This window comes from Xenopus laevis, chromosome 3S (genome assembly GCF_017654675.1).
Source record: "Xenopus laevis strain J_2021 chromosome 3S, Xenopus_laevis_v10.1, whole genome shotgun sequence".
Classification (NCBI taxonomy): Eukaryota; Metazoa; Chordata; class Amphibia; order Anura; family Pipidae; genus Xenopus; species Xenopus laevis.
Genome location: NC_054376.1, coordinates 84,362,259 through 84,390,243, shown reverse-complemented (window position 1 = coordinate 84,390,243; position 27,985 = coordinate 84,362,259). Strand labels below are relative to the sequence as shown.

Genomic DNA, 27,985 nt, shown 5'->3' with positions numbered 1-27,985 from the left:
GTTTACAAAAAAACTCACACTTTCCTCATTATATTTAAAGGGCTGGTTCACCTTTAATCTAATCTTTAAGTATATTATAGAATGACTAATGCTAAATAACTTAATTTGGTCTTCATTATTTATTTTTTATAATTTTTTAATTATTTGCCTTTTTCTTCAGACTCTTTCAATTTTCAAAAGAGGATTATTGACACCATCTAAAAAACAAATGCTCTTTAAGGCTACAAATGTATAGTTATTGCTACTTTTTATTTACTCATCTTTCTATTCAGGGCCTCTTCTATTTATATTTCAGACTCTGGTTAAAACCAATGTATGGTTGCTAGGGTAATTTGGACCCTAACAACCATATTGCTAAAATTGCAAACTGAAGAGCTGTTGAATAAAAAGCTAAATAACGCAAAAACTACAAATAAAACATGAAAACAATTAGTCAATTGTCTCAGAATATCAGTCTCTACATCATACTAAAAGTTAACTCAAAGGTGAACAAAAAAATGGATTATAAATTTTTATTTTTGTAAGCAAAACAAGAAAGCTTATTTGAAAGCTATAAATACAGAGGAACCTAATTAGGGCAGGCTCACATCTTAAAAAAATATACAAAATACAACTATTTTAAAGTCAATTAAAAGCATTTAAAAATTAAAATAATTATATCCTTTAACAATCTGCAAGAAAGAGATGAAAGGGAAATTCTAGCAGTAAAGGGAAAACAAAAAGCATCTGCTCCCCTCCTTTCTTTGCCGCAGGATACAGAACAATTAAGATAGATATGCAAATCTAAACTCAATGGGTACACAACAGTTAGTATAATCATTTTATCTTCCAAATCTGATGCAATCTATGGAGGCTTGGCCCTCTAAATAATGGTGATTGGTTCAGGGAATACACTCCCCTCTTGTCTTTAAATACTACTCTCTAAATGACTTGCACTGGAAACTTCTGTCATCGCAGCTAGCCAAAAAAGAAAAGGTGCAGTATTCAAATAACTACATAGCCAGTGGGCAAAGTGGAACTGAAGGTAATGTAACAGCTAGAGTTTATTTCTTGGTTTTATTTATATTCTGCAGGTTTTTGGAAATGTCTACATTCTACATCTTTATAAGTGATTTATTTAAAAAAAAAAAAAAAAACTCTTGTACGTTTTTAAAAACTAAATATAATGTATATGTTTGTGTAGACATTTATTAATTATAGATAGTTCTGTGTTTTACCCCAAAAGGGACAGAAATATGAAAACAATTTCATGCCACTGAAATGGGAAATAGAATAATGTAACATTCACATGTAAATCTTTCCATAATATGTCACTGCATAAGGTATATAATCCTATTCATGCAGTTTTAGCACTGAAAATGTTGCAGATTGTAAATGTTACATCATGTTTTTTGTAATGTAATCAATTCAGCAAGTACTGTAACAAGCTGATACTTTAATTGACAAGAGAACAGGATGTATTTTATATAAACTTAATTGTGTGAAAATGTAATATAGCTAGCACACACAATTGTCACACTCTTTTCCATCTACAATTCTTAAATCTACATTTAACTTCTATTTAGCTGCAATATGACATATACTGCAATTCATGTGTATTAGCTTGTTTAATGCATTCAGGAATTTTGACAATTGCAGTTCTTTCAGTGTCTTGTCACACAAAGCAAGCATGTCAAGTAATTTGCATCAAAGTGAAGTAACGCCTTTACATTTTGTTTGCAGAACAAGGTGTTCTTGAAGCTAACAAGTTGTGTAAGGGCACTTAGTAACAGCAATCCTGTTTGCACTGAAAAAAGTGGCTTATCAATTGGTAAACCGCTGACTGATTCCAAAGGATTGCATGGAACTACAGAGAGTTAGCATGGATCACGACGGTGACAGCTGCAGTGGAATAAGCACTGATGAGAGTTGTTACAAAGAAATGGATTCTGAAAGAGTTACTATAAGCAGGTTGGACCATCACAATAATTTTAGTGCAGTGTAATTACATTAAGTAATAGATGTATGTGTTGGCTAAATATCAAATAATTATGCCCATTTTGTCCCTTGCTAGTGTTATACCCTTTCCCCTTAAAATTCATAAATATATGCACTACACAAAGGTATCAGGGTGAATACTCATCATTTTACCAAATAAGCGTTTTTGAATCAAGTAAATGGACTTCTTTTACCAAAGCATACAAATAAAACATGTATGGTAAAAATGAACCCTAGCAAATACATTTGGGGGATCACAGTGATGATGACATACTGTACATTTTGCAGAAAGAGGATCTTGTTAAGGTAAAAAAAACACACATAGGGGCAGATTTACTAAGGTTTGAATGGTAAATAGAATTTTTTTAAATTTTTTTGGTTAAAACTCACAATTTGGAATTTGAATTGGAATGTGAGATTTATCACAACTTGACAGTGGACACTTCCAAATTCAAATATTTGGAACCAAAAACCTGTTGAGTTCATGTAGAAGTCAACGCTAGAGGCCCCTTGAACTACTTGAATATGTTAATAGTGGTGATGATCAAAATGTTTGCAAAGTTTTGCCCCAAAATGATGCCCATAGACTCCAATGGGAGAAAAAAATTGTCACGTGTCAAAACAAATTTGGCAAGAATATTTTGGGGGTTTTCTCAGAGTTTGAAGTCTCGGGTAGGGACTATTTGTTTGAATTTTAGATGTGTTTTCATAAAAAAATATACCATTCGAATTGTGAATAAATTAATTTATTAGAGTTTCAAATAATTCACATTATTCTAAAATTCGGCCTTTGATAAATAATCTCCATCATATATAGAGGGAATATGATTTTTATAATTCTTGAACAAACACAGTGTCAGCAGAGTCACTTCATTCATGACAGAAATATTTCTTAGAGGTTGCAGTCAGCTCTGTCAATGTATTGGGGAAGTATCTACAGGTAGCAAGTCAAAATTAACCAAACTTAACAGTACAATCTGGTGGCACACTCTGTGCTGGCCTTCTCTAGACTCCAATAACAGCTAAAAGAATAGATGTATATTACAAGCAACTGCCGGAATTTTCACATCACGAGGCTAAAATAATTTCTTTGATCAGGCCTGGACTGAGAGTCAAAATAGGCCCTGGCATTCCAAGTACACAGAGGCCCAAACAGCTTCCAGCAGCCAACTAAATAGTGACAGCCTATGGCACCTTACAGCAGCCCCTCTGGCATATGCCAGAAACCACAGATTTCCAGTCGGGGCCTGTCTTTGATAGTGGATGAAAGGACGGATTAATTCAACAGCTTGAGTTTAAACTAGAAAAGTATAGTAAATAGGTCAGATTCTCCTAATTTGTTTTAATTTCGAAAGGCTAATGTTATATTGCCCAGCACTGTACAACAAGGTCTTCAAAATTTTGTGCAACTAGCATGTATTTAAAGATGTTAAATGTAATTGTTGTTTTTTCATGTATAGTCAGTATCCTGGTGAAGAAGATGAAGAAAGTCAAAAGTTTCTTACCAATGGACTTAGAAAGAAAAGCTTAGAAGAATATACTGAAGAGCATGTAAGTACTTTATGAACGAGTTCCCTACCCTTTGCTAAATAGGGTTCATGTGTTCATTTATTACATTATAAAAATGATTTTAGAATCACAGAACAAGTTGGTCTTCAATCGTATCAATCATAGAAACGGTTGCTTGATCTGTGATATCCCATTTCATATACTGTATCACTTTTGAAATGTGCTCATTAACTCCGTGGCCTCACCATATCTGTTACTTTGTCACTGCAGATCTTTTTACATCAAGGACAATGTCTATACATTTGACCTCTGTCTAATTATTAACTTCTTTATGGATATTGCAACTCTTACAGCATAAAAGATAACGTGGGGTGATAAAATGTATGATCTTATGGCACCCAGAGAGAACACAAAAATTACACTTTTTCATTACTAAATTAGGTTTTCCAAACATTTTTCTTTTATTTTTAAGCACCCTGGAACCACTTCATTTGGAATGTCAGTATTTAACCTAAGCAATGCCATAATGGGCAGTGGGATTCTGGGCCTCTCCTATGCCATGGCAAACACTGGAATAATACTTTTTATGTGAGTACCAAGCAAGCAAATTAAATTACACCTAACATATCCAAGTTGTTTTTTTTTTCATGTCTTTACCAAAGTTAATACAAGATAAAACAGAGCTTTATATTCAGCGGGGGAATCAATAATCATTAAAATTGCAAAGGAACATATAAATTCATCATCTGGTGTTCCTAATTACTAATACATTTGGATTTACCATATATTAATACACATGTAGCGCAGTGATTTCCCTCACAGTAGCTCACTACTACCAATCAGATGTTTGCTTTTATTGTTCTACCTGAAGATGGCTGAACAAAATTAATCACTGATTGGTTGCTACGGGTTACTAGGCAGGTTTCAATTTGCTAATTGAGCTATGTCCTTCTTACCTTCTTAATTATTTTATTTTTGTATTTTCCATGTTCTTGTGTCTCCATTCTGCCAAGCTGTTTGGTTTACTCATTCTACCTCTTACATCAAATCTTGTATACTTTACTTGTGAAATCCTCTCTATTTGTCACTCAGATTCCTGCTGCCTTTTTTGCTTTTCCCCTCTCTGAACAGTGAACACCAGATGAGAGCTTGCCATTAGTCCAAGCAGCCTTTCAGACCACTGCTCATAGTGTTTCTAATACTGGTAAATTGCAGTAAACAGTAAACAGGTAGTGCTGGCTGCTGAATATAAAGTGAGAGATTAAACTACAAAATGTCTTGATTAATTCACTGGAAATTGCAGGTCTGTCTACCTGCCCAGCCCCTAGCTCAAATACATTATCATGTCAAACATTTTGAGTTTCGTACAGAACAGGGAGTCAAAACAACCAGAATTTGTATAATTCTAAAGAACTGTATAGCATGTTACTTGCATAGTTTTAAACATATGGATTCCTAGCAATTAACATTTTACGACCGTTATCAACACTTTACTGACTGACTTTCATGATGAATGCTGTTCAGCAAACAGGTCCCTTTATAAAAACACTCACTGCTTTGATCAATGTCTTAATTCCTCAGAATCTGACTCCTTTTAGCAGTCTCTTTAAGTTCTATAAGGTGGCTCATTGGCAAAGCCGTGCATTACAATAACAGAATGCAAATTAATGGGGGGCTTAAGGATTCAGAAAAGCCTTTTTCCCTCAAACATATTTTAACAAATCTTAAAGAATCAGTGCATTTTAAACCTTTAACAACAGCAATGAATAAATTAGTCCCAAGTCTCTCAAATATTTCCTTTCAAAGCATTAAATAGGATTGTATTCATGGAAATATATTGTTTTTTGCATTCTAAGACATGAAATAACTTTTTGTTTTTATCAATTCATTTGTACACTGTGAATTTATTTGGCCCCCAAATCATTATGTGTTAACAAACAACCACCAAATCACATAAGCCTTTAAGAACTAACCCCCATCCTATATAATAAAGTTGGAGTGTCTCTGCGTCCAGTCCCTGTGTCCGCGGGATTGCGCATGTGCCCCACGGACTGTCTCTGGCAGCCTATGTTCTAGCGCCCGTTAATTTAACGGGCTTAATGTCTAGTATGTAATAAACGGCATTACATTTGCCCTGTATCAATAATCCATAGCAAACAATACGATTTTTGCTTTTAACCAGGTGACCAGTAAATTCTACCTGCTGATTGGTTGCTATAGGTTACTGCTACTAGGCAAACTGAGTGCCTTTTATTACACAACCACTTAATTCAAGTACTAGTTATACAGTAATGATTATTTATCTTCCACAGAATGGAATGGCAGCACTTTTGTTATGCATCAGACAATACTTAATTCATGTCATAACTCAACTTCCCATTAACTAAAGGGAAACTATACCCCAGAACAATGTAGGTCTCTATACAAATATATTGCATAAAACAGCTCATATGTAAAACCCTGCTTCATGTAAATAAAACATTTCCATAATAATATACTTTTTCATGAGTATGTGCCATTGGGTAATCAAAAATAGAAAATTGCTATTTTAAAGAAGAATGGTCGTCCCTGGGATCCTAGGATTCATGGTGCACTCAAACTAACCATACATATTAGGCCACAAACCAATTAACAGACAGAGTTCTGTCTTTTGCTTTCACACTTCTTCCTGTACAGTTAAAGCTGGAGTATTTCTGGTCAGGTGATCTCTGAGGTAGCACAGGTGCCATCATGGAATCAGATTCAAGGCAAGAGATGTAAAAGGAAAATATTTACTTAAATATATATACCAGTTTGATAAAATTCTTAAATAGGCCACATCATTTCATATCAATTGTTGTTTAAAGTTTTAATTTTGGGGTATAGTTTTCCTTTAACAAAACTCATAACATAACTAATTATGTACATGGAACATTTTTGCATTAAAGTAAGGGAGTCAAGTTTGTACAAGGCTAATCACAGGGTGTAGTGTTTAAAGTGACCTATATAGTGTGAAAAAATTAGAGAAAATTATTTTAACTAGGGTGCCAAAGTTAGGCACCCCCAAGTGATTGTATTTATTTACCAGACACCCAGTGTTCCTATAAGCAGAAAACTGCATCGACTTGGGATTCTGCCAGCGAGCAGTATGGATCGATCATCTTCTTTGCTCTTCAAATTTCCAGAGACAGACGCATGCGTAGTAGAGGTAAATATCCGGCTTTTTTTATTAAATCTGGTTTTTCACTCTTCTGCGCTATATGCAGCTGCAAGAAGAAGCAGGAAGAAAAACCCGGGCTGGTGCAGTTTTCTGCTGATTGGAGCACCGGCCGGGGGTGTCAGATAATTAAATACAATCACTTGGGGTGCTTAACTGTTAGCACCCCCAAGCAAAAAAAAGACTTTCCTTCTCCTTTAAAGGTGTGGTTTAATTTTAAGTGAATGTTTAGTATGTAATGGAATGGCCAGTGTTAAGCAACTTTTCAAATGTTCTTCATTGTTTATTTTTTTTTTTAAATTTTTTTAACTTATTTGCTTTCTTCAGATACTTTCAAGCTTTCAAGTGGGGGGTCACTGATCCCATCTAAAAATAAATGATCTGTAAAGATTTCTTGTTATTGCTACTTTTTAAAGGCTCATCTTTCTATTCAGTTCCTCTCCTATTCATATTACAGCATCTTATTCAAACCAGTGCATGGTTGCTAAGTTAATTTGGACCATGGCAACCAAATTGCTGAAATTGCAAACTAGAGAGCTTCTGAATAAAAAGCTAAATAACGCAAAACCACAAAAAAAAAAAATGAAACCCAATTGCCAATTCTCTCAGAATATCACTCTCAATATCATACTAAAGGTTAACTCAAAGGTGAAGAACTGTGGCACTGTTTTTTTATGTGGTAGAAATGAATGAAAATATTTGCTAGTTCATTGTAAAGTAATAAATTACAATGTCACTGCTGTCATTTTTTATGGTATGGAAATTAAATTTTGGTTTTGCTTTTCAAGTATCTATTAAACATTTTTTATAGGTGATACTGTCCTTTTTTGCATTGTGATTTTTCGTAGTGTTTGCACAGCCTTGACCATATACAAGAATAGATGGCTCTATTACATATAATTGTTCTTATTATGTCACTTAGGCATTCTTATTATAGTCAAAGCAAAATGTTTTCATGCTTTTCTATTTTACAAAAACAATTCTTTTTATTTTAGAACCATAGTATTGTTTATCAGTAGCCAACACAACAACATTGTATAGCTGTTAAAAGTAAAAAAGTAACCTCGGCTGCTGCCATATTAATGTACTAATTTTTATTCCAGGCTTCTTCTTTTGGGAGTTGCAGTGTTATCACTGTATTCTGTTCATCTTTTATTGAAGACAGCAAAGGAAGGAGGTATGAAGAATTCCCAAATTCCCAGTTATATCTTTTGTATAGGATCATATTCTAACATGTTTGCACTGGGCCATATACTAAAACTAAAAAATGTAAGAAATGTGAAACTAAAATATATCCATTTGGGTACTGCATTTTCCTAGTGAAAGCTTGTAGTCTGTATGCTTCTGGATTGTTGAGTTTATAAGGCTTGGATAAACTTAATTTTCACAATAAATAAATCTATACATTTCAAATGTACAATATGTAAAATCAATTATATCATGCAGGGAAAAAACAATTGACTGCACCTGAAGATTACAGGCTAGAAGTATTATGGCATAGGCACACAGGGTTACTAAAGGTACTTCCAGTGCTGCACTTTTTAGTAGCCAAAAGTAACTGCCACTGACTTTAATGTAAATGAATTTAGAAGTTCTAGTGTCAGCACTAGTGTCAGATAATAGAGGCCTGAAAAAGGATCTGTGTGTGTTTCTAGGCTACTTTCATTTCACAAACCCTGATATTAGCTTCTCAGGTGATTTACACTATAGTCTACGAGGGGTTTCTATGAGCTTTTTAGCATTGTGTTTTCAGGCTACTGAAAACACAGATCTTAAAGCACTGAATTAGCCCTATGTGTCATTGCCCTTTAACTGGGCAGAATTTACCTACTTGTATGGAGTGGAAGAGAGAGTATGTGTGTATGGGTGTGTCAAAAACTTGAACTTAAGTGAGCCTAATATTCTTGTTGTGGTGTAGAATATCTGTATAATGACAAGAATGATATCCAACAGCCAATATAATGTGCATCAACATCTGACTGTTGCCTTTTTTTAATAAATAGGTTCACTTATATATGAAAAATTAGGTGAAAAGGCATTTGGGTGGGCAGGAAAAATTGCAGCCTTTTCATCGATCACAATGCAGAACATTGGAGGTAAGAGAACATTGCTTTTATAAGTGTATATTAACAGTATTTCATACATAAACATTGGGTTTCCTGTCTTAAACAGGAAATAATATCATCTTTATGAAGCTTTAACCAGATGAACTATCAAGCTTCTCTATTCATCACAAAAGGAAACATTCATTCCTTTTCTGGTAAACTGTGCCTGAAATAACATGAACTCATGGGAAAGCTATGAATGCCTTTGATACTTTGACATTTAACAAAAGACAAGTATGGGTCTCATCAATTAAATGCATCTTAAAGCATATCCCAAAGTAACACAGTTAATTCCAGTTGAATTGGATTTCTGTCTCAAACATTACACTATGGGGCACATTTACTAAGGGTCGAATTTCGAAGTTAAAAAACTTCGAAATTCGACCATCGAATTTGGTACTTCGATAGTCAAAGTATTTTTTTCGATCAAAGTAAAAATCGTTTGATTGATCGATTAAATCGTTTGAACGATTTTACAAAAAAATACTTTGCTCAAAACTTAGCCAAACACGCAGGGGCACATTTACTTAGCTCGAGTGAAGGAATAGAATAAAAAATACTTTGAATTTCTAAGTATTTTTTGGGCTACTTCAACTTCGAATTGAACGATTCGAACTAAAAATCGTTCGACTATTCGACAATTCGATAGTCGAAGTACTGTCTCTTTAAAAAAAAAAAAAACTTCGACCCCCTACTTCGCCACCTAAAACCTACCGAACCTCAATGTTAGCCTATGGGGGAGGTCCCCATAGGCTTTCTAGCCAATTTGAGATCTAAGGAAAATCGTTCGATCGATGGATTAAAATCCTTCGAAGGATTTAATCGTTCGATCAAACTATTATTCCTTCAATCGAATGAATAGTGCTAAATCCTTCGACTTTGATATTCAAAGTCAAAGGATTTAACTTCGACAGCCGAATATTGAGGGTTTATTAACCCTCGATATTCGACTCTAAGTAAATGTGCCCCTTAGTTTATAGGAGGTCCCCCATAGGCTAAACAGCAATTCGGCAGGTTTAAGGTGGCAAAGTGTTGATTATCGAATGGTCGAATTTGTGAAGTATTTTCAATTTGATTTGAATTTTTGCCTATTCGATGGTCGAAGTACACAAAAATTACTTCAAAATTCAAAGTTTTTGAATTCAAAAATTCACTTCGACCCTAAGTAAATCGGCCCCTATGTATCATCTTATTAACTCTCAGTGATGCCTTGTGCGTTTATGTGCTCACAGAACTCATCATTCATCACTCATCAGTTCAGTTCTACCATTTCCACTGCAGCAATAGAGTTAGTGGATTCTTTATTATAATCAAAGCAGTATGCACAGGTTATCAGTGTTTTTAGAGTTATCTAAATGAGTTTTTCTTACCATGCTAACTACTCCTATATTAAATTTGCTACAATTCATCTTGCCTGATTCTTAAACTTTACTATCTTGCTTTTCCTTAACTTTGGAATTCTTTCCATGAATTTCTCTATAGGGAACACTCTCTCAAACCCTTAAAAAACAAACTCAAGAAGCACTAGAATTACCTTACCAGTCTTTGAAATCTTTGTGCTCGATCCCTTCTTATTTGTGCCTGCACGTCATCAGCTCACTTCAACTGAAGGCTTACTTTCTGTATATTTATACGGACTTATTGACTCTTATTATAATGCTTGTCTTCCCTGTGTGTACTTTTCAATATTGTAAAATTGTACCGCTGTATACTAGCAGTGCTTTATAAACAAAGTTATACATACAACTGGAAAAGAGTCTGTGCCCTAAGAAGTGAACAGTCTCATAATGCATACTGAATGGCCGCATTCCCTATCATGACACGTGTGCTTCACGTTGTGTACCGCTTACCAATATTCCCATTAATTGTGGCCATGATAGAGTGAAAGGACAGTTGTTGCGGGTTACCGGGAACCACCAGATTTTTTCTCAGTGTCCTGCCGACCCAGTCCCTCCCTGTGCCTGAAACAAGGTAATCAGCTAGCCTCGGTGCAGACATATTGGGCAAGTCCAGACAGCTCTCCTGTTTCTTAAGGCATCAGATGATTTCTCTAAAGGCTCCTCTTGCTGAAGTGCAGCTTTCTATACATATTTTTATCATATTTAATTAGCCATTTGATTGAATGCTGTAAAATTTGTGAATTGTGAATTACATGGCAGGAAAGGTTTTTTTCTAATAACTCAATATTTATTTGTTTTCCAGCAATGTCCAGCTATTTATTTATTATAAAGTATGAACTCCCTGAAGTCATCCGAACCTTTATGAGAATTGATGAAGATTCTGGGTGTGTATTCATTTTCAGAATTAGTTACATTAGTATACATTGTGATTATATATTATAGAATATTAAAGGTATATAGACATTAACTAATGATCACATTTGTCTCTATTTTTAGGGAGTGGTACCTAAATGGAAACTACCTTGTCATATTAGTGTCTGTTGGGATTATCCTTCCACTATCACTCCTAAAAAATTTAGGTAATTTTCTTTAATTTAAGAAATGGCATACTGTATAACAAATAACCTTAGAGCTAAACTAGTCTTGTGTAATCCTAGTGTCAGGCTGTAGCCCCTTTGGTTTAAGCCTTTTAGATAACCAAATTAAGTTAATGAATAAGCTTCATAACCTTTTACTATTACTATTTTCTACTATAAGTAGAAACGTCATATTATTAAAAGGAATAATTGGCCAATATCCAAACAGAAAACCATTTGTGGGTTCCAATCTATAAGTTAAACCCATTAAAGATTGAATCAACATTGAAGCAAGTACAGAAAAGATGCAAGTAAGTTGAGCTTGAGTACGTCCGCAATATAAAGCAGATGTCATTTATACTGTTATTGCATACTAGTTAGGAATGGCCTCCATCTCAATAGTATTGTAGTCATACAGTAGCACATAATAGGCAGACAAATGAACATTTTCAACATTTTGTTTCCTTTAATTTGTAAACTTCACTGAAGTTTGTGGAAAACTATTTACTATTTAGATTATATTTAAAGGGATTTTTGTCAGAATTTTTAAGGTGTCGTTTTAATTTCTAAATTACACTGTTTACACAGCAAATAATTCACTTATGTAATGTAACATGTTATTCCTAACCCAACAAGTGTATTTTTTTAGTTGTAATATTAGTGTGTAGGCAGTCATCGCAGGTCATTTTGCCTGGTCATGTGCTTTCAGAAAGAGCCAGTGCTGCACTATGGAACTGCTTTCTGGCAGGCTATTGTTTCTCCTGCTCAATGTAACTGAAGGAGTTGAAGTGGGACATGGATTTTTACTATTGAGTGCTATTTTTATATCTACCAGGGAGCTGTTATCTGGTTACCTTCCTATTGTTCTGCTGATAGGCTGCTGGGAGGGGGGTGATATCACTCCAACTTGCAGTGCAGTAGTAAAGAGTGACTGAAGTTTATCAGCTGGGGGCACTTGGGAAACTGACAATATGTCTAGCCTCTTTTGAAAAACGGATTTCCAAGCAGCACTTAACTGATACATTTTGAAAAAAAAACATGTTTTCCCATGACAATATACCTTTAAATGCATAGAAAACTTGTTACTGGTTCTTTAACTATAACCACAATATAAGAGAAATTGTGAAAAAATTACATTTGAAGTATCTATATTAAGATAGAATTAATCCTTATTGGAAGCAAAACCAGCCTATTGGGTTGATTTAATGTTTACATGATTTTCTAGTAGATATAAGGCATGCAGATCCAAATTAGGGAAAGATCCATTATCCAGAAGTCCCATGCATTCTGGATAACAGGTTCCATACCTGTATATGGTTGTGGTAGTATCCCTTGCAAAATAACTCATTTAACAGGAAACTTTTAGTTTTCATGTATGCCTTTTGTAATACAACACAATTATCTTGTCTCCAGGTTACCTTGGTTATACAAGTGGATTTTCTCTAACTTGCATGGTGTTTTTCGTATCTGTGGTAAGAAATTATTTTACGCATGCTGGTACAATACAGCATGCTGTATTTCACTCAGATAAGAGCATGTTTTTCACATAATGGCTAGAGACTATGAAGATTTCCACTCATTCATTTAGTTATTCTAAAAAAGTTGAGAAAGGCTAGGGACATAGCCGAAATGTTTTATCTGTAAATCTGAGCCTTTCCTCCTTTTCAGCTTCGAATAGCTGCCGCCATAGCTACATAGAAGCATGGTTTAATAACTATAGTAGTCTTTTTCACAGTGCAGGGCAACAGTACATTATTAACTGAATTATTTTAAAACACTTTAATTTGGTGGTGTTACTATTCCTTTAAAAACAGAAACTTGAATGTAAATATTCTACATCTAAAAGCTGCCATGTTCATTAAGAAGTCAATAGGAGTTGTCCTAGGCAACATTTTATTGTATTTTTTTTTTTATTTGAGGTTTTCTATTTTTTTTAATTATTAGATTAACTGAAAATGATTTCTATGGGTTTAAGTATTTCTTCAACATTTTTAAGTTTTATTTTTTCAGGATTTGAGTTTTTTAATAAATAAGCACATGTCCAAGTTTGGGGTGTCTGAATTTTTTTATCTTAAAGAAATTTCACAAATTAGAATTTTGGTAAAGAGGCCTCCAAGTGTCAATTCATTGATAAAATATTTTCTTGTAAAGACCATTTAACTGAAGACATGAGCAACACAACTGACAAGGTTCATAATTTAAAACTCGTGCAGTATGTTGGTGAAAAGAGCCAAGGACTCAGGGTCTTTCGGATGCCAGCTTTGGCAGCTGCTGCAGTTATTTTACGAGGCCAATTGTTTGTGGATGAGTGATATGTGGAAACAAATGATTGTCAAAACATTAATTTATTTTTTCATTACTCATTTTTAAATTAGGAATAGGCAATTTAATACCAGTCAACCCATTTCATTACACAGTTTAAAGATACTCAAAGCTAGATTTCTACACATAAAATTTTGAGGTGCAAATTCAATTAAACTACAGAATGTAGCATATATGTATCATTTGTATATCTATTTTTAATATAGGGCTACTTGTGCATACAATGCTGTCAGTTTTTACAATACATTAATAGTACAAACATAGAATCAAACAATGCAATAAGAAAATATAAAAATATACACAGGTACAAAGATTACATGCAATGAGCTTAGTGGAACCCTGCTTGCTATCTGTTAGAGCCATGAAATACTAACCAATTACAGGTTTTTTAATTTATAGAAAACCTCTTCCAACCATTATGAATACAGTTTGTTTTGGTTGTATAAATATTTGATTTTTACTACTCTACAATATTTCTTGACAATATTAAATATAATGTACTGAACCAAATATTTTTTTCTAGGTTATTTATAAAAAAACTCAAATTCCTTGCCCTTTGCCACTTTTGGGTCATAATCTTGGAAACATGACAAGCAACCATACTTATTACATGTATCCAATGATGATAGAGAATAACACCGTTGTGGCTGGAGTCAATTTGATGCTAGAAGATACGAAAGGACAGCAAACCGGATATGAAGGCCACAACATACAAAAGCACAGTAGTGATGTGGAATATGAAGCCAGCAATGATAACTGCCAACCAAAGTATTTTGTGTTTAATTCACAGGTGGGTAATTTTTCAGAGCCATAACATGAAAATATAAAGTAAGAGATATTTTAATGTGTTCCTATAGTAAATCATCAAAAATTACATATATAATTGCTATACTAATTACTGTCTGCGAGCCTACAATCCATTTTACTTAAGAGATACTAATCTGTAAAGAAAGTCTTAATTGTAAATGCTAGTATTTTGCTGCAGAATGAAGTAGTACCCAAAACTATTTTTTTGGTTAGTTATGTTTCTAAACAATGTTAGGTTTCCCTTATACACAGTAAACTCACCATCATAATTGCTGGGCAAAGATGAGCAAGTCCCATTTAGCATAGGGAGAAGAACAAATCCATGAGGAATGAAATCCAACTTTTACAAACAGTCCCTACACATAATCATATTTAATAAGTGATTATCTTAAAAGTTGTTCTATCAAACAAAGCATTATGTGTTTTGTGCCCCCATCTGGCAATGTACCCCATAATTCCAGCTGCAGTTAATTAAAATATTGTATTCCTAAAAACCTGAGACCTAGGGCTTTTCGGAAGTCATATGTATAAATGCTTACTTTATAGCTCACCACACTATTTCTTTTAAAATGACACAAAGAATAGTGAGATAAGAAGTGTTATGCTATTTCACAAATAGCTGGAGTACTGGGGGACCTCTTTTATCATTCTATTTTATGGGCTTCAAGGGTTTCAAATCTATTTTTGTGACCTGGTTGTGTTTGTAATCACTTTGAGGGGATTTTCGGTTACATCTTTGCATGATTCTGTTGCAAAGAGAAAATGGATCATTTCTGTCAAAAAGAGAAAACAGAACTTGCCACAGGTAACCAGAGGTAAATTCCATTGCTCTCTATTCATTTGTATTGGATTTTTACTTATCAATGGGTGAAAGAGGGAATTCAACATTTCATAAATATCTTTAATATACAGACCTTTAATATCCCACAGAAATTAAGAACAGTGGAATTTCCCTTATGCTGATCATTTACCCAACTATTGGATTAAACAAGCCGAAGTAGATCTGTCAGTGTGTAGGTACCATTAAGAGAAGCCTGCTCTACCTAAAAATGAAAAGGTCCAACAAAGCCTTTAAATACATTCTCTTGTGTCTTCCAGACTGCCTATGCCATCCCTATTTTGGCATTTGCTTTTGTGTGTCATCCGGAAGTCTTACCAATTTACAGTGAACTCAGAAGGTATGGCCTACAAATGCTAATGATACCTGTACATGAAGTATTACATATAACATTGGTAACATATTGGTTCCAGTCCTAGAGACTTCAGGAGGGAGACTTTAGGAGAAGTACACATTTATTGGCAATTACATTGCCAGTAAATCTTTAATACTGCTTCAAACCTAGCTGGTGATCTAGCGACTAACTCTGAGACACACCAGCCAGGTGGCAACCCTAGCTATGTGATGAAGATAAAAGTGTCATGTATGAGTAAATATGTATTAAGTTTAGAATTGATTTGTAGAGAAATACACTAATAGTATTGTTTTTCAGGCGTTCACGAAGGAGTATGCAGAATGTTGCAAATGTATCCATAGCTGCCATGTTGACAATGTATCTCTTTGCAGCGCTCTTTGGTTACCTAACATTTTTCGGTAAGCCAAGATTTAATTTAAACCCTAATACTTACTTGGTAAGGTAAGTAAATTAAGCAATTAAAAATATATGCAAAAAATGTAAAGTGAATGTCTTTAATGAAATCTGTCCAGTAACATTTCAAAGGTATTTGCAGCCTAAATAATTGCCTAACCAATCTTGAGCTTCAGGGATCCCACTATCTTAGTTGCCCCAAATTTACTGTATCTGCATCCTGCTGAAGGAATCATCATCTCTTCTACACTGCTATTGCCCCATATCTTCTTCACTCATCTAAATATTGTTCATAAATATAATTTGTAATTCTATGCAAATGAGGAGAGAAGAAACAAGGCATTGCTCTATCACTTGAAACTGTGCTGCCCTGACTCTTCCTGATTAATGCTAACCCTGACTCCTCAAGACTTTATGCTGCCCTAGTCTAAATCAGATAGCAAAAGAGGCGGTGAACAATTCATCCACCAGGATACTGCTAACCAATGATAGGGGAAGTGCTCTACTATGATGATAAGACAATGAAACACAATAATTCTGTACTGGAGAGAGTTTAATTACGTTGAATCTTCCCTTTAAATGTTCAAACAATACTGCTTTAAAAGTAAAAAGGCTTACTTTGTACATATTTAGGGGCACATTTACTACTGGTCGAATATAGAGGGTTAATTAACCCTCAATATTCGACCGTCAAAGTAAAATCCTTCGACTTCGAATATCGAAGTTGAAGGATTTACCGCAATCCGCTTGCTCGAACTATTGTAGGAAAAACTATTAAATCCTTCGAATCGAACGATTCGAAGGATTTTAATTCATCGATTGAACGATTTTTTCTTCGATCAAAAAAAGCTAGGAAAGCCTATGGGTGCTCAGTAGGTTTTAGGTCGCGTAATAGGTGGTCGAAGTTTTTTTTAAAGAAACAGTACTTCAACTATCGAATGGTCGAATAGTCTTAACGGTTTTTAGTTTGAATCGTTCAATACGAAGTCAAAGTCGTAGTTGGTCAAAGTAGCCAATTCGATGGTCAAAGTAGCCAAAAAAATACTTCGAAATTCAAATTATTTTTCGTTCTAATCCTTCACTCAAGCTAAGTAAATGTGCCCCTTAGAGTTTATTTCTGTGTTGTCCTTTCCACCTGACATGTAAGCGGATCTCTGGAAACTATAACTCCTTGAACAGGTCTCATTGGTATTACCGATACAGACACAATTACAATATTTCTATTACACCAAGAAATTTAAACATTTACATTAACATTTATGTAATTAAATGTTGTTACTTTTGACAAACGAATCCTCTGTTGTAGAATGTACTGTTATTTATAAGACTGGGCCTTGTTCTATACATGGTATGTTTGTGGGGCTCATCCCTGACCAGTATCCAAACACTCTATAACCACCTTCTGATCCTTGTTGAGCCATGCCAGAAAAAAGTCCAAACCTTTAACCGACAAAACACTCACAGAGAAAGAGGCTGCTTGCAAGGCAGGGATATCAGATGATTATTGGAAAAAACCCAACACATTTTTCTTTTTCTCCTAATACTTGTATTTGCTTTCTTTTTAACTGCCATTTGCTATTAAGTTAATGAATATCATCTCTCCACTTGCAGGAGAAGTCAATGATGAATTGCTTCACACTTACATAAAAGTCTACAGATTTGACACTCTTCTGCTGTGTGTTCGCATAGCAGTTCTTGTAGCAGTAACATTGACAGTTCCTATTGTTCTTTTCCCAGTAAGTATATGAAATCAGTAAACCTTTACTTACAGCTTTCACGTTTATTAACAAGTATCTTTAAAGTGGCAACATATTCTACAGTGCTGCAAAATTATCGAATACATGCCTCAAACAAGCCCAAAATAAGAGGGGAATTGGGTGATGCTCAGCGTTTACAACCTAAAAGATGATGATAACAGTATAAATTAGTGCAAAATACAAACAGTATTTTACCTGTTTTGTACATTTGTAATTCAGATTTAGCACAGTGTCCTTGCTTAAACAGGGTGGTATTTATGAAAAAAGATTTGCAAGTACTCATAATTTGGCCAACTTATACTGCAGCAACACTCAAGTCTACTATATTCTAGACCTTTAACTAATCAATAAAGAAAGTGCCTGTTTTTTTTTTCAAAACTCTGGTTCAAGGTTTCTACAGTTCCATTTTTTTTCTTACAAGCCCTATGGTAACAGTCACCTAATGTACTTTGTGATAAATGAACTGCATGCATATCTATTAAGTACATTGTGTAATCACGCTGCAACCCTTCAGGCTCTGCCCTTGCCTTATTACGTTCAACACCTCTCATATGATGAATTGGTTGTGAAATAAAGAAAGCACTAAAGAGAGTTCTCATATAGAGCCACTCAAGCATTGATTTAAGCAGCTGATGGCTGTATTGCATTTCATATTCTGTACCTATAGCCAGAATATACAATCTTAAAATAGCTTTAAGTCATAAATTTTAAATGATAAATTATATTATCATATAAATTATGTATTTCATCCACAATTTTTTCCTAGAAGTTCAAGCAGTAGCAGTAGGTGCTATATACATAGTATATATAGTGTGTGTGCCACAACCTGACTGCCAATCAAGGGCCAGTTATATTCCTGCTTTGCTGGTGTCAATGGTGCACGTTAAGATTTGCAACAGGTCTATAGCGCACATCTGGGCTCCTACCATGTGAGGGGTGGCAAGTTGGAAATACATAGGCATCATAATTCCTTAGCACCAAGTATGACTGCTAGTTTAAAATGTTTCTATTATAGTTAGCCAAAATTGTAAGCTAGAAAGGCTGGATTGACTGGATGTCTAACAGAACAGAACACAACTTCCTGCTTTGCAACTCTCTTGGTTTCCACTGATTAGTTACCAGGCAGTAACCAATCAGTGACTTGAGGGGGGCATATGGGGCATATGGGACATAACTGTTGCCTTTGAATCTGAATTGAATGCTAAGGATCAATTGCAAACATACTATCCCATGTGACCCCCTTCAAGTGACTGACTAACTCAGAGTTAGAGAGCTGAAGCAGGAAGTAGTGTTCTGGCTATTATGTTAGACATCCAGTCACTCCAGCCTTTATAAAATTACATATTTGGCTAACTATGTTAGAATTTTTTTTATTTTGCACAGGCTATTTACCCAGTTTTTATTTTTACACCGAACTGTTCCTTTAAGTATCACTACCATCTTTTTGACTCAGCACCTTAGACATAGTTTGCCTTCATCATAGTGAATACAGGTATGGAATCCATTATCTGAAAACCCATTATCCAGAAAACCCATTATGCTGAATTATGGAAAGCCTGTCTCCCATAAATTCAATTATAGTCAAATCCAAATTTTTTTTAAAATGAAAAACAGTACATTGTACTTGATCCAAACTAAGATATAATTAATCCTTATTGGAAGCAAAACCAGCCTATTAGGTTTATTTAATGTTTACATGATTTTCTAGTAGACTTAGGGTAGGATGATCTAAATTATGGAAAGATCCATTATCCGTTGAACCCCAGGTCCCGAGCATTCTGGCTAACAGGTCACAAACCTGTATGTCTAACAGTTTTTAAAGTGCCTTTTTGTTACATTTTATATTACAAATGTGAATTAAATCATTTCCATGCAAATGCTTGGAGAGACTAAGCAAGCAGAATCCCACCTGTATAACCTAAGCATTAATAGTCAAATTACACTTTAGAATTACAACCTCCTGAGAATATAATTAATATTTTGTACGATTAAATATCTTTCATTTGCACAATGAAAGCAATCTCAAAGAGAAATGCAAATTTGTACTAATCCGTGTCTGGTTTTAGTTTTCGTTATCAAATTCACTTTCATTAAGCAGTTAAATATGTAAACACACAACTGGCTATAACAACAGAACATGACAGCAAGTGACTGGTATAACTCATTAATTACAGCCATTATGATTACGACGCTTATCTGCTAATAATGGCAAGCAATTTTGACTTTTACCTGCTTTTTCACGATTGGCAGAGCAGTGCTTCCCCAGAGAGACAGCTCAGTTTTGTCATAGACAGCATGATCACTACCTGAAACTAGGCAACAGGATAACATTTCTGACAATTTAGGTAGTTCACTTTTTTTTTTATAACAAATTTTATTAAGCATGTATCTTAAGGGTATAAAGAGAGGGGATAGAGGGGGGTTTTAGGGGTGGAGATGGTGGGTTAAAATAAAAAGTTCATCAAAATAAAAGAAAGACAAGCATTGGGGCTATGAGTCCAGTATTATACTTTAGAAAAGTCTATTAGCAGACGGCTGGGATACTTTGTTTACTTACTGGGGCCAGCTTGGGTTTTTACCCTCTCTCTGCCTTGGGAATTTTTGAAGAGGACAAAGGTTAGCCTCAATCTGGCCTTGTTTCATATGTGAAGAGCAGAGAAATCACTGGCACAACATGGGTTATTTCTAGCAGGGAAACCCCTTGCTCATTTATTGCGGATGCAACGTTTCGGAAATAACCCACTGGCATGTTGTGCCAGTGATTTCTCTGCTCTTTACGCTGAATTTGAGGTTGCCAACGCCTCCTTCATTGAGCACCAGGGACTCATACAGATCAGGAAGGCCAGGGTGTGCGAGGATAATTTCTTCTCTATTCCTTTTTTCATATGTGTAGTGCTGAGAAGAGTTGGGGTCGTTTATGAGCCAGCCAGGGTAGCCAAATTTTATTGTAGGCTTCCAGATGGGTACGTTTTTCGTTGGTTGCTAAATATGGTATTTTTGTTTTCAGAGTTGCTAGAGAAAGTGATGCTATTTTCCAGTGGCTGGCTATGATAAGTCTGGCTGCCCAATCTGTGCTCTGCGTTGGTGGGTAGTTCACTTTTAAATCACAGTTTGGGTTTATTTATAGCAGCTTTTCACTTAGCCTACATTTCTTATTATTTTTAAATTTTATTTTTTAATCATTGGCCTTAATATTCTGCTTCTTTCCATATTTTATAGGGATCATCTAACCAAAAAAAGAAAATGTAATTTTATTCTACTTCAAAGCTATTTATAAATAAACATTGCTATTGAAAGCAGCATTTGGCTACATATATTATCGCTACTTCTGGTTCGGACATCAGAAGCCAGCTAATTAACAGACTTGAAAAAAATCTGACTTTTGCTACATTGTTTCAGGAGTCAGAACCAGAGAGCATAAAAGTATAAACAAATACTGCCTTTAAAAGCATTTAAAAAACAACAACATTGGAAGTCAGTATTGAATGTATATTGTAAAGTTACTAAATGTTACATCTTTTTCATTATGATAATTGGTTGGCAAGGTCATTGCCCAGATGCTAAAATAGATCCACCAGGAGGCTAAATTAAAAAAAAAAAATAAAAAAATTATACATACATACACACATATATATATATATATATATATATATATATATATATATATATATATATATATATATATACACACACACATACATATACATATACACATACATACATATATACATAAAAGCTGCAAAAAAAATCAGATTGCAGGTTATTTAGGGGGTCATAGTCAAGATTTAAAAAGTACATGTGATTTGGTACACAAAAAGAAAATATTAAATGTAAGACATATTCAATAGTTTAACTAAACTAAAAAATAATTCAGTCTTTATTTTGCAGCTCAATGTAGTTAAACATGGCCCAATTCTTTGATTGACTATGTTATCCAGATATAATTTAAGGATGATAGGTTCATGCTTGTGCCACAGAGAATATCAGCCAACCAGACTTTCCTGTATGCAATTTCATATAGAAGTTTACTTCTGAGTAGGCTTGTAGGACTTCACTAAAGTGACTGATGGCAACCAGTTTAAGCAAAAAACACCAGTTTGACAAATAGTCAGAGTGTGGGCAACTTTGTATCTCTTTTGGGATATTCTTGAATCAGTGCCAATTGACAGAAAATATCATGCCAACCATGAGAATGCAATGCCAAAGCCACAAAAAGCATATTTACATACCACTTCCCACAATTTATATAACAATGTATGTAAATGCTGTGTAACCTAGCTCAGTATGAATATGATGGCTATTGAATGTATATTAAAATCATAATCTTAAAGAAGATATTTTGTCATATCTGTATTTACTTAACATTTCTCCAAGTAATATATTAAAAAAAAATAATATTGAGGAATTCCTGTAAAGCTTTATAAAGAATGCTTTTAGAGTGTTGTGTTTTCCAATGGACATCGATAAGTCAGTATTTACCCACATGCATTTCATTTAATTTTTAACAGAATATGAAGTTGAAATAAATGTTTGCATAAAGGTACATGGTCAGCGTCTGCAACAGGATCATTAGAAGCCAGTTCTAAAATATTTTCCAAAGTCAAGGGTACATTTCATTGAACCCAATATTTTTCTTAGTTTTACTTACATGAACTCTGCCGAAATCTGTGTTGTAATTATTTAAAGGGCAGATGACCAACCCCCACTAAAAAACCTTTACATTGTGGGCATTGGAGCATTTTGTTGATGGGACGAAGGGGAACATAATTTTATCTAAATAGCTTTATTTGGGAATTTGTACAGCAATTTGCTATAGGGTTGTAGCTGTTAATTGTGAATGCTGATTGTTACTCCACTATGTGAAATTGGATATTCACTGTCCTGATATTTTGTCATTTTATTTGCCTTGCTATTACTTTTTTCTTTTGTTTCAATGTGAATTGAATGCATATCTGATGGTATTATGCTTGGTTTGCTTTACAGATCCGCTCATCAGTCATCACAATGTTATTTCCTGGGAAGCCCTTCAATTTATTAAGGCATTTCTTGATTGCATTAGTAATACTGGCTTTCAACAACACACTTGTAATTTTTGTGCCAACCATTAAAGATATCTTTGGATTCATTGGTAGGTTATTAGAATGTAATTGGCTCCTGATAAAATTGACCAAAATATGCATGAATGTGAAAGGAACTGTGTATTAGTATTATTTATATAGTAAAACATACCGCAGTGCTTTACAGAGATTATACATTATTCACATTAATCTCCATCCCAGAGGAGTTTGCAATCTAATTCCCAATGTCAAGGCCCCATCCTTCTTGGTGCCACCCACAGCAAAAAAATTAATGGGTGCCAAGTTTGAAATTGGAAGTGGCTCGGGAGGGTGAACTACCATGCATCAGACACTGCAATCTGGGCATTTGTAGTAGGGGTACCCCGTGGGACTTGTGCAAGTTATGATGCATGTAACACAACTATGCAGTAATTTACTGTAAATGTATTTGTTTCCTTGTTAGGTGCTTCGGCTGCAACAATGTTAATATTTATACTCCCAGCTGCTTTTTACCTGAGAATAGTGAAAAAGGAATCTCTCCTCTCACCTCAGAAAATTGGGGTAAGTTTTATATTTATATTTGTGTATATATATATATATATATATATATATATATATATATATATATATATATATATATATATATATATTTTTTTTTTTTTTTTTTTTTTTTTCTGGGCAAATATGGGCCTATAACTGAATGCATTCAAATATGGTGAGCAAGGTACAGGCAAGACCTGGGACACTTCCAGTATGGTTGAAGAGGGGAGCTTACGCTCCAATGGTATAAAAAGACTTGGGTGGATCTTGACTTTTTTTGCTTAGATTCTTCCTTGGTGAGGATGTGTGTTCAAAGCCTAAGGTAGTGCAGGTATAATGACAGTGTATGCCATGTAGGATGACCCTAATAAATAAGGTCTGTACCAAAGGGTAGTGAATCATCCCCATAAATGTATCAAAGGGCAGCCCAGAGAATATTTCCTATAGTGATTATGTTTGAAAGAGCCTATGCTATGGTAAAAGTAAAAACCATTGGCACTCAACATGTGTGTATATTTGTGTACATACTGTATTTCTGTAAAGTAAAGGGTATATACTTCCAAGATAATTTTCTGAGGGGACCAATAACCTCTGCAAATGTTGCAGAGCAGCTTTAAATAATGATTTTGGCACTGTGTGTTACCAAAGGCATTTCACATGTATTATAAATCTCCTCCTAGATCAGTTATTGTACATTACCAAAACTATTCCTTATATCACAGTAATTACATTTGCAACACACATTTACAAAAACAGAACAGTAAAAACATATTTTCTTCCCAAGTTTGCCTCTGCAATGCTGTCCACCAGCGGTCTAGAATTTTTTCATGACAGCCCAAAGTATTTAAAACTTGTAAATATTTTTTGGGTTAATGTCTCCAAACAGAGTGGGCATTGTGTCTAACTTAGCTTAGCTATCTTACATCAACAGAGACAATTCTCCCATGTCTACAGGAGAAGGCGCTTCACTCATCCTTATTGTTTTAGATGGGATGGAATTTGGTTTGGCCTTTATCCTACAGCCCTGTTTGTACTGCGCGAAAGCAGTTAAACCACGCAAATGAAATTTGGAAAACTATTTGATAAAATCATTTCAAGTTTGAACTCTGACTAATTGTACAAGTATTTGTTACACAGCATACTGAAATGTGTTATGTTGCAAAACTATTAGGGCTTATTCACAAGGGCATATCATATCGGATAATATACTCTTGTTGAAAACACCTGGAAACCTGTAATCTTCTTTTAGATTGTTCCAGGGTTGCTTTATTTCTTCATAAAAGGTTACTGATAAAGCAGCATGTACTTACCAGCACCCTGTTCCTAGAAGGGAGATATTATCCCATTATATATTTGTAAAATATATTTAAATTACATTTACACTATTTTAATCCTGCTGTGAGATAGGTAAAATGTGCTGTTGTGCTTCCTTATAATGAGAATGGTTTTTTTTTTTAAAAAATAGCTTGGCTTTTAAAAATTACATGTGCTAATAAATTTCTTTAGGACAGCTTTTTGACACCCTTAAGAAAATTCTGTCCAAAGCAAGGTTCTTACCTCACCTCAGCTCCCCTGCTGGCAAGAAAGATTTTGGTATTTTGTCAAAATGTAAATTTGAAACATTCTAGTGAACAGCAGAGGGCAGTCATTTTCCACTATAGCCCCAATACTGCAAACAGTGAACCACTGCAATGAATACATTATATTTTGCACAGCATCTCAAATTTAGTTTTAAGGGTCAGAAAAATTAATTGCCAACCTTTATATAACAAAAAGGATATATACAGTATAACATGGTTGCCTGTGCATTCCTTAATACCTTGCTCTCCTCCATTTCTTGCCCCCCAGCCAAACTAACCAGTGTTTAACCAAGCTCCTTTTATCACCACCCCACACAGATCTCTCCGATATATATGTATATGTCTATGCACGTGTATATACAAGAGATTAAATCCCACACTCCAGAGTATTATTTTATTTTTCACTATCATTGGCTAGTATTTTGTCACTGCAATCCTATTGCCTTTGGTTTAACAATTTGCAGAGTAGACTCTATGGGGGGGGGGGTGAAGATGGGAGTGAGAGGTCATCCACCACCTCCTTTTCCTGGAGTGGGGTGCTCTGAAATCATTTTTGTCAGGTACGTGAGAATATTACTACAGGTATAGTATCTGTTCTCCAGAATGCTCGAGACCTGGGGTTTTCCGAATAACGGATCTTTCCGTAATTTATATCTTCATACCTTTTGCTTCCAATAAGGTTGGGATCAAGTACAAGCTACTGTTTTATTATTACAGAGAAAAAGTCATTTTTACAAATTTGGATTATTTGGATAAAATGGAGTCTATGGTAGATGGCCTCTCCGTAATTCTGAGCTTTCTGGATAATGGGTTTCCAGATAACAGATCCCATACCTGTACATCATTTGTGATGTTCGAAGTACACAAGAGCAAATAGCCTTCAGTCTGACCACTACTGTTTACTTATTGAGCACACACAAACAACCCTTTGGGACCAGCCCCTAGTTTATGAACCCATACCATAACCCATAAAATGTGCTCAACTGTAGGGCAGGGGAAGGCAGCATTAGACAGAGTGACTAGGGGTGTCTCTTATAAGGACAGGATAGTGGTGCCAAATTTATGGAGTCACATAAATATCGACACACAGAATGAATTGGTGAACATAGTTATTTAATGTATACAGCAGTTATTTGACAAAAGCACTTCCTCTACCAATATGTTTTATATAACTGTAGTGTGACAAAAACAGCATGTAATTACTTTAAGAATGCAAACAGGAATATATCGTTCTGTAAATATTCCAATTCTCTGAAAGAACTGAATGGGATGTCATGTACTGTATGAAAGCTCTTAGTTGGGCCACTCACTGAGCATGCAGTTAGCAACGTTGTGAAGCATGTGACTCTTCATGTATTAAAGTCAATAAAACATGGAGGCCTATTTATTGTATGTTGTATATTAGTAGTTTTAGAGGTTTTTGAAACCACGATTAAAAACTCTATTAGGGGACTGTAATATGTTTGTTAGCTCACAACACATTTGCGAATGTTAGAGACAAAGAATTTCATGGTTTGTGTCCTTTATGATGAATTTGAGACCTCAACTACATTCTCTCAAAGTTTGCAAACAAATGGCTTTTACTTGCTTTCCTTTTGTATTTGTAGATTTTATGGTTTTTACACTTGATAAATTATGAATAAATTGTGGATTAAGTAACTATTCAAAAAAGTTTTGCTAGAAAAACCATACAGTCAAATAAACAGTTCACACACCCAATGAAAATTAAGACTAGGCATATGGAAATTTACACAAAAGAAAGATTAAAAAAACAAAATAACCACCATACATTCCTTTTTTGTCTTACAGGCCCTGGTTTTCCTTATAGTTGGCTTCGTATTTATGATCGGAAGCATGACCCTTCTTGTATTTGACTGGATCCAAAACCCACCATCATCCAAGCAGCATTAATTATCTGCACTTTATTGAATACGTCCTTGCTGGTGTGGCTGGATTCCCTTTATGCTTTTTTTTATACCATTGAAGGCAACTGAAAAGGAATTGTCCCATCTGGAATGCTAAATATTGGAATTGCTTTTCTTGTGGTTGCTATTTATGTTTTGAGATGTATGAACTATTCGTAGAAAGAGTTGCTGATAATGTACATTTTACGCTTACTGGAAAATGTTAGCAGCCACAAATAGCAATGTTTTCAAAGGTAGTTTTCCACTGCAAAATTAATTTATCTGATTTAGGGTAAGGTCAGGCAGGTCACTGCTTTAGTATGTTTCCCATAATTTCTTTCTTCATTCCTGTGACGAGCTGCAGTTGAGCTGAATTTACTCACAGTATCATATATAAAAGGAATAAGAAAAGAGGCTTGCCAACAGAGATACAAACTGAAAAGTCATAACTGATATATTGGGTAGACGTCTAAACTTTTAATGTTGTATGTACAGTATATAGCTATGTTGGCATTATATATTAACTTGCATTGGTGCACATTAGTATTTACATATTCTAGGGGGTAATATGTGGTGTAAAGTTGGTATGAGGAAGGCAGTTCAACAGTATATAGATGGGTTTGGCTAAAATGCATGTTTAATTCATTGATAAGGGTCCAAAGATTAATTCCATGTAATAGTTTATATGCTGTCAATATTCCTCCTGCTTAATACAAGGTAATGCCATAAATGTGCCAATTACTACCAAAATGCTAAACAACTTTGCATGCATTGTGCCTTACCTCCATATATTTGGTGTATGCCTTCAGCTCCTATGCCTTTGTATCCTACCTCCAGAAAACTAAACCTTGGTTCCTAAGCCTTTGAGTTCCTACCTCTATATAAACAAGATGCTATACAGAAATATGCTGTCTGCACAAAAACTATAAGACATGTATTAAAGGGCAAGTCAACTCCACACTAATGGACAGATTTAGCAAAGGTCGAATTTCGATTTTATGCGATTCTCTTTTACTCAAATTATTATATACTCAAAACTTTAATGGGAGGTTATTTAAGAAACAATTTGAAAGTCTAATATTCTAATCAAATATTGATGTTTCCATGGTCGAGGCATGATAAATCTCACATTCAAATTTACATTAGATAGATAGATAGATAGATAGATA

General features: G+C 34.6%; 1 protein-coding gene across 1 annotated transcript; it reads left to right on the top strand.

Moving 5' to 3' along the window:
• The first annotated feature begins 1,738 nt into the window (after nt 1-1,738).
• Nucleotides 1,739-27,985, top strand: slc38a4.S (solute carrier family 38 member 4 S homeolog). The gene is made up of 15 exons (XM_018255912.2): nt 1,739-1,950; nt 3,438-3,528; nt 3,959-4,074; nt 7,786-7,859; nt 8,686-8,778; nt 10,990-11,071; nt 11,184-11,266; nt 12,677-12,735; nt 14,109-14,375; nt 15,491-15,570; nt 15,883-15,983; nt 17,590-17,714; nt 22,719-22,863; nt 23,256-23,353; nt 26,722-27,985. Exons 1-15 carry the CDS (start codon nt 1,841-1,843, stop codon nt 26,821-26,823), a joined length of 1,626 nt encoding a protein of 541 aa, XP_018111401.1. The 5' UTR covers nt 1,739-1,840; the 3' UTR covers nt 26,824-27,985.

Bases quoted from the DNA above. Each gene is read 5' to 3' on its own strand.
- slc38a4.S (XM_018255912.2), top strand. From the start codon at position 1,841: ATGGAACTACAGAGAGTTAGCATGGATCACGACGGTGACAGCTGCAGT. The intron at 8,779-10,989 runs GTAAGAGAACAT...TTTGTTTTCCAG, and splicing joins CACAATGCAGAACATTGGAG to CAATGTCCAGCTATTTATTT. The intron at 11,072-11,183 runs GTGTGTATTCAT...CTCTATTTTTAG, and splicing joins AGAATTGATGAAGATTCTGG to GGAGTGGTACCTAAATGGAA.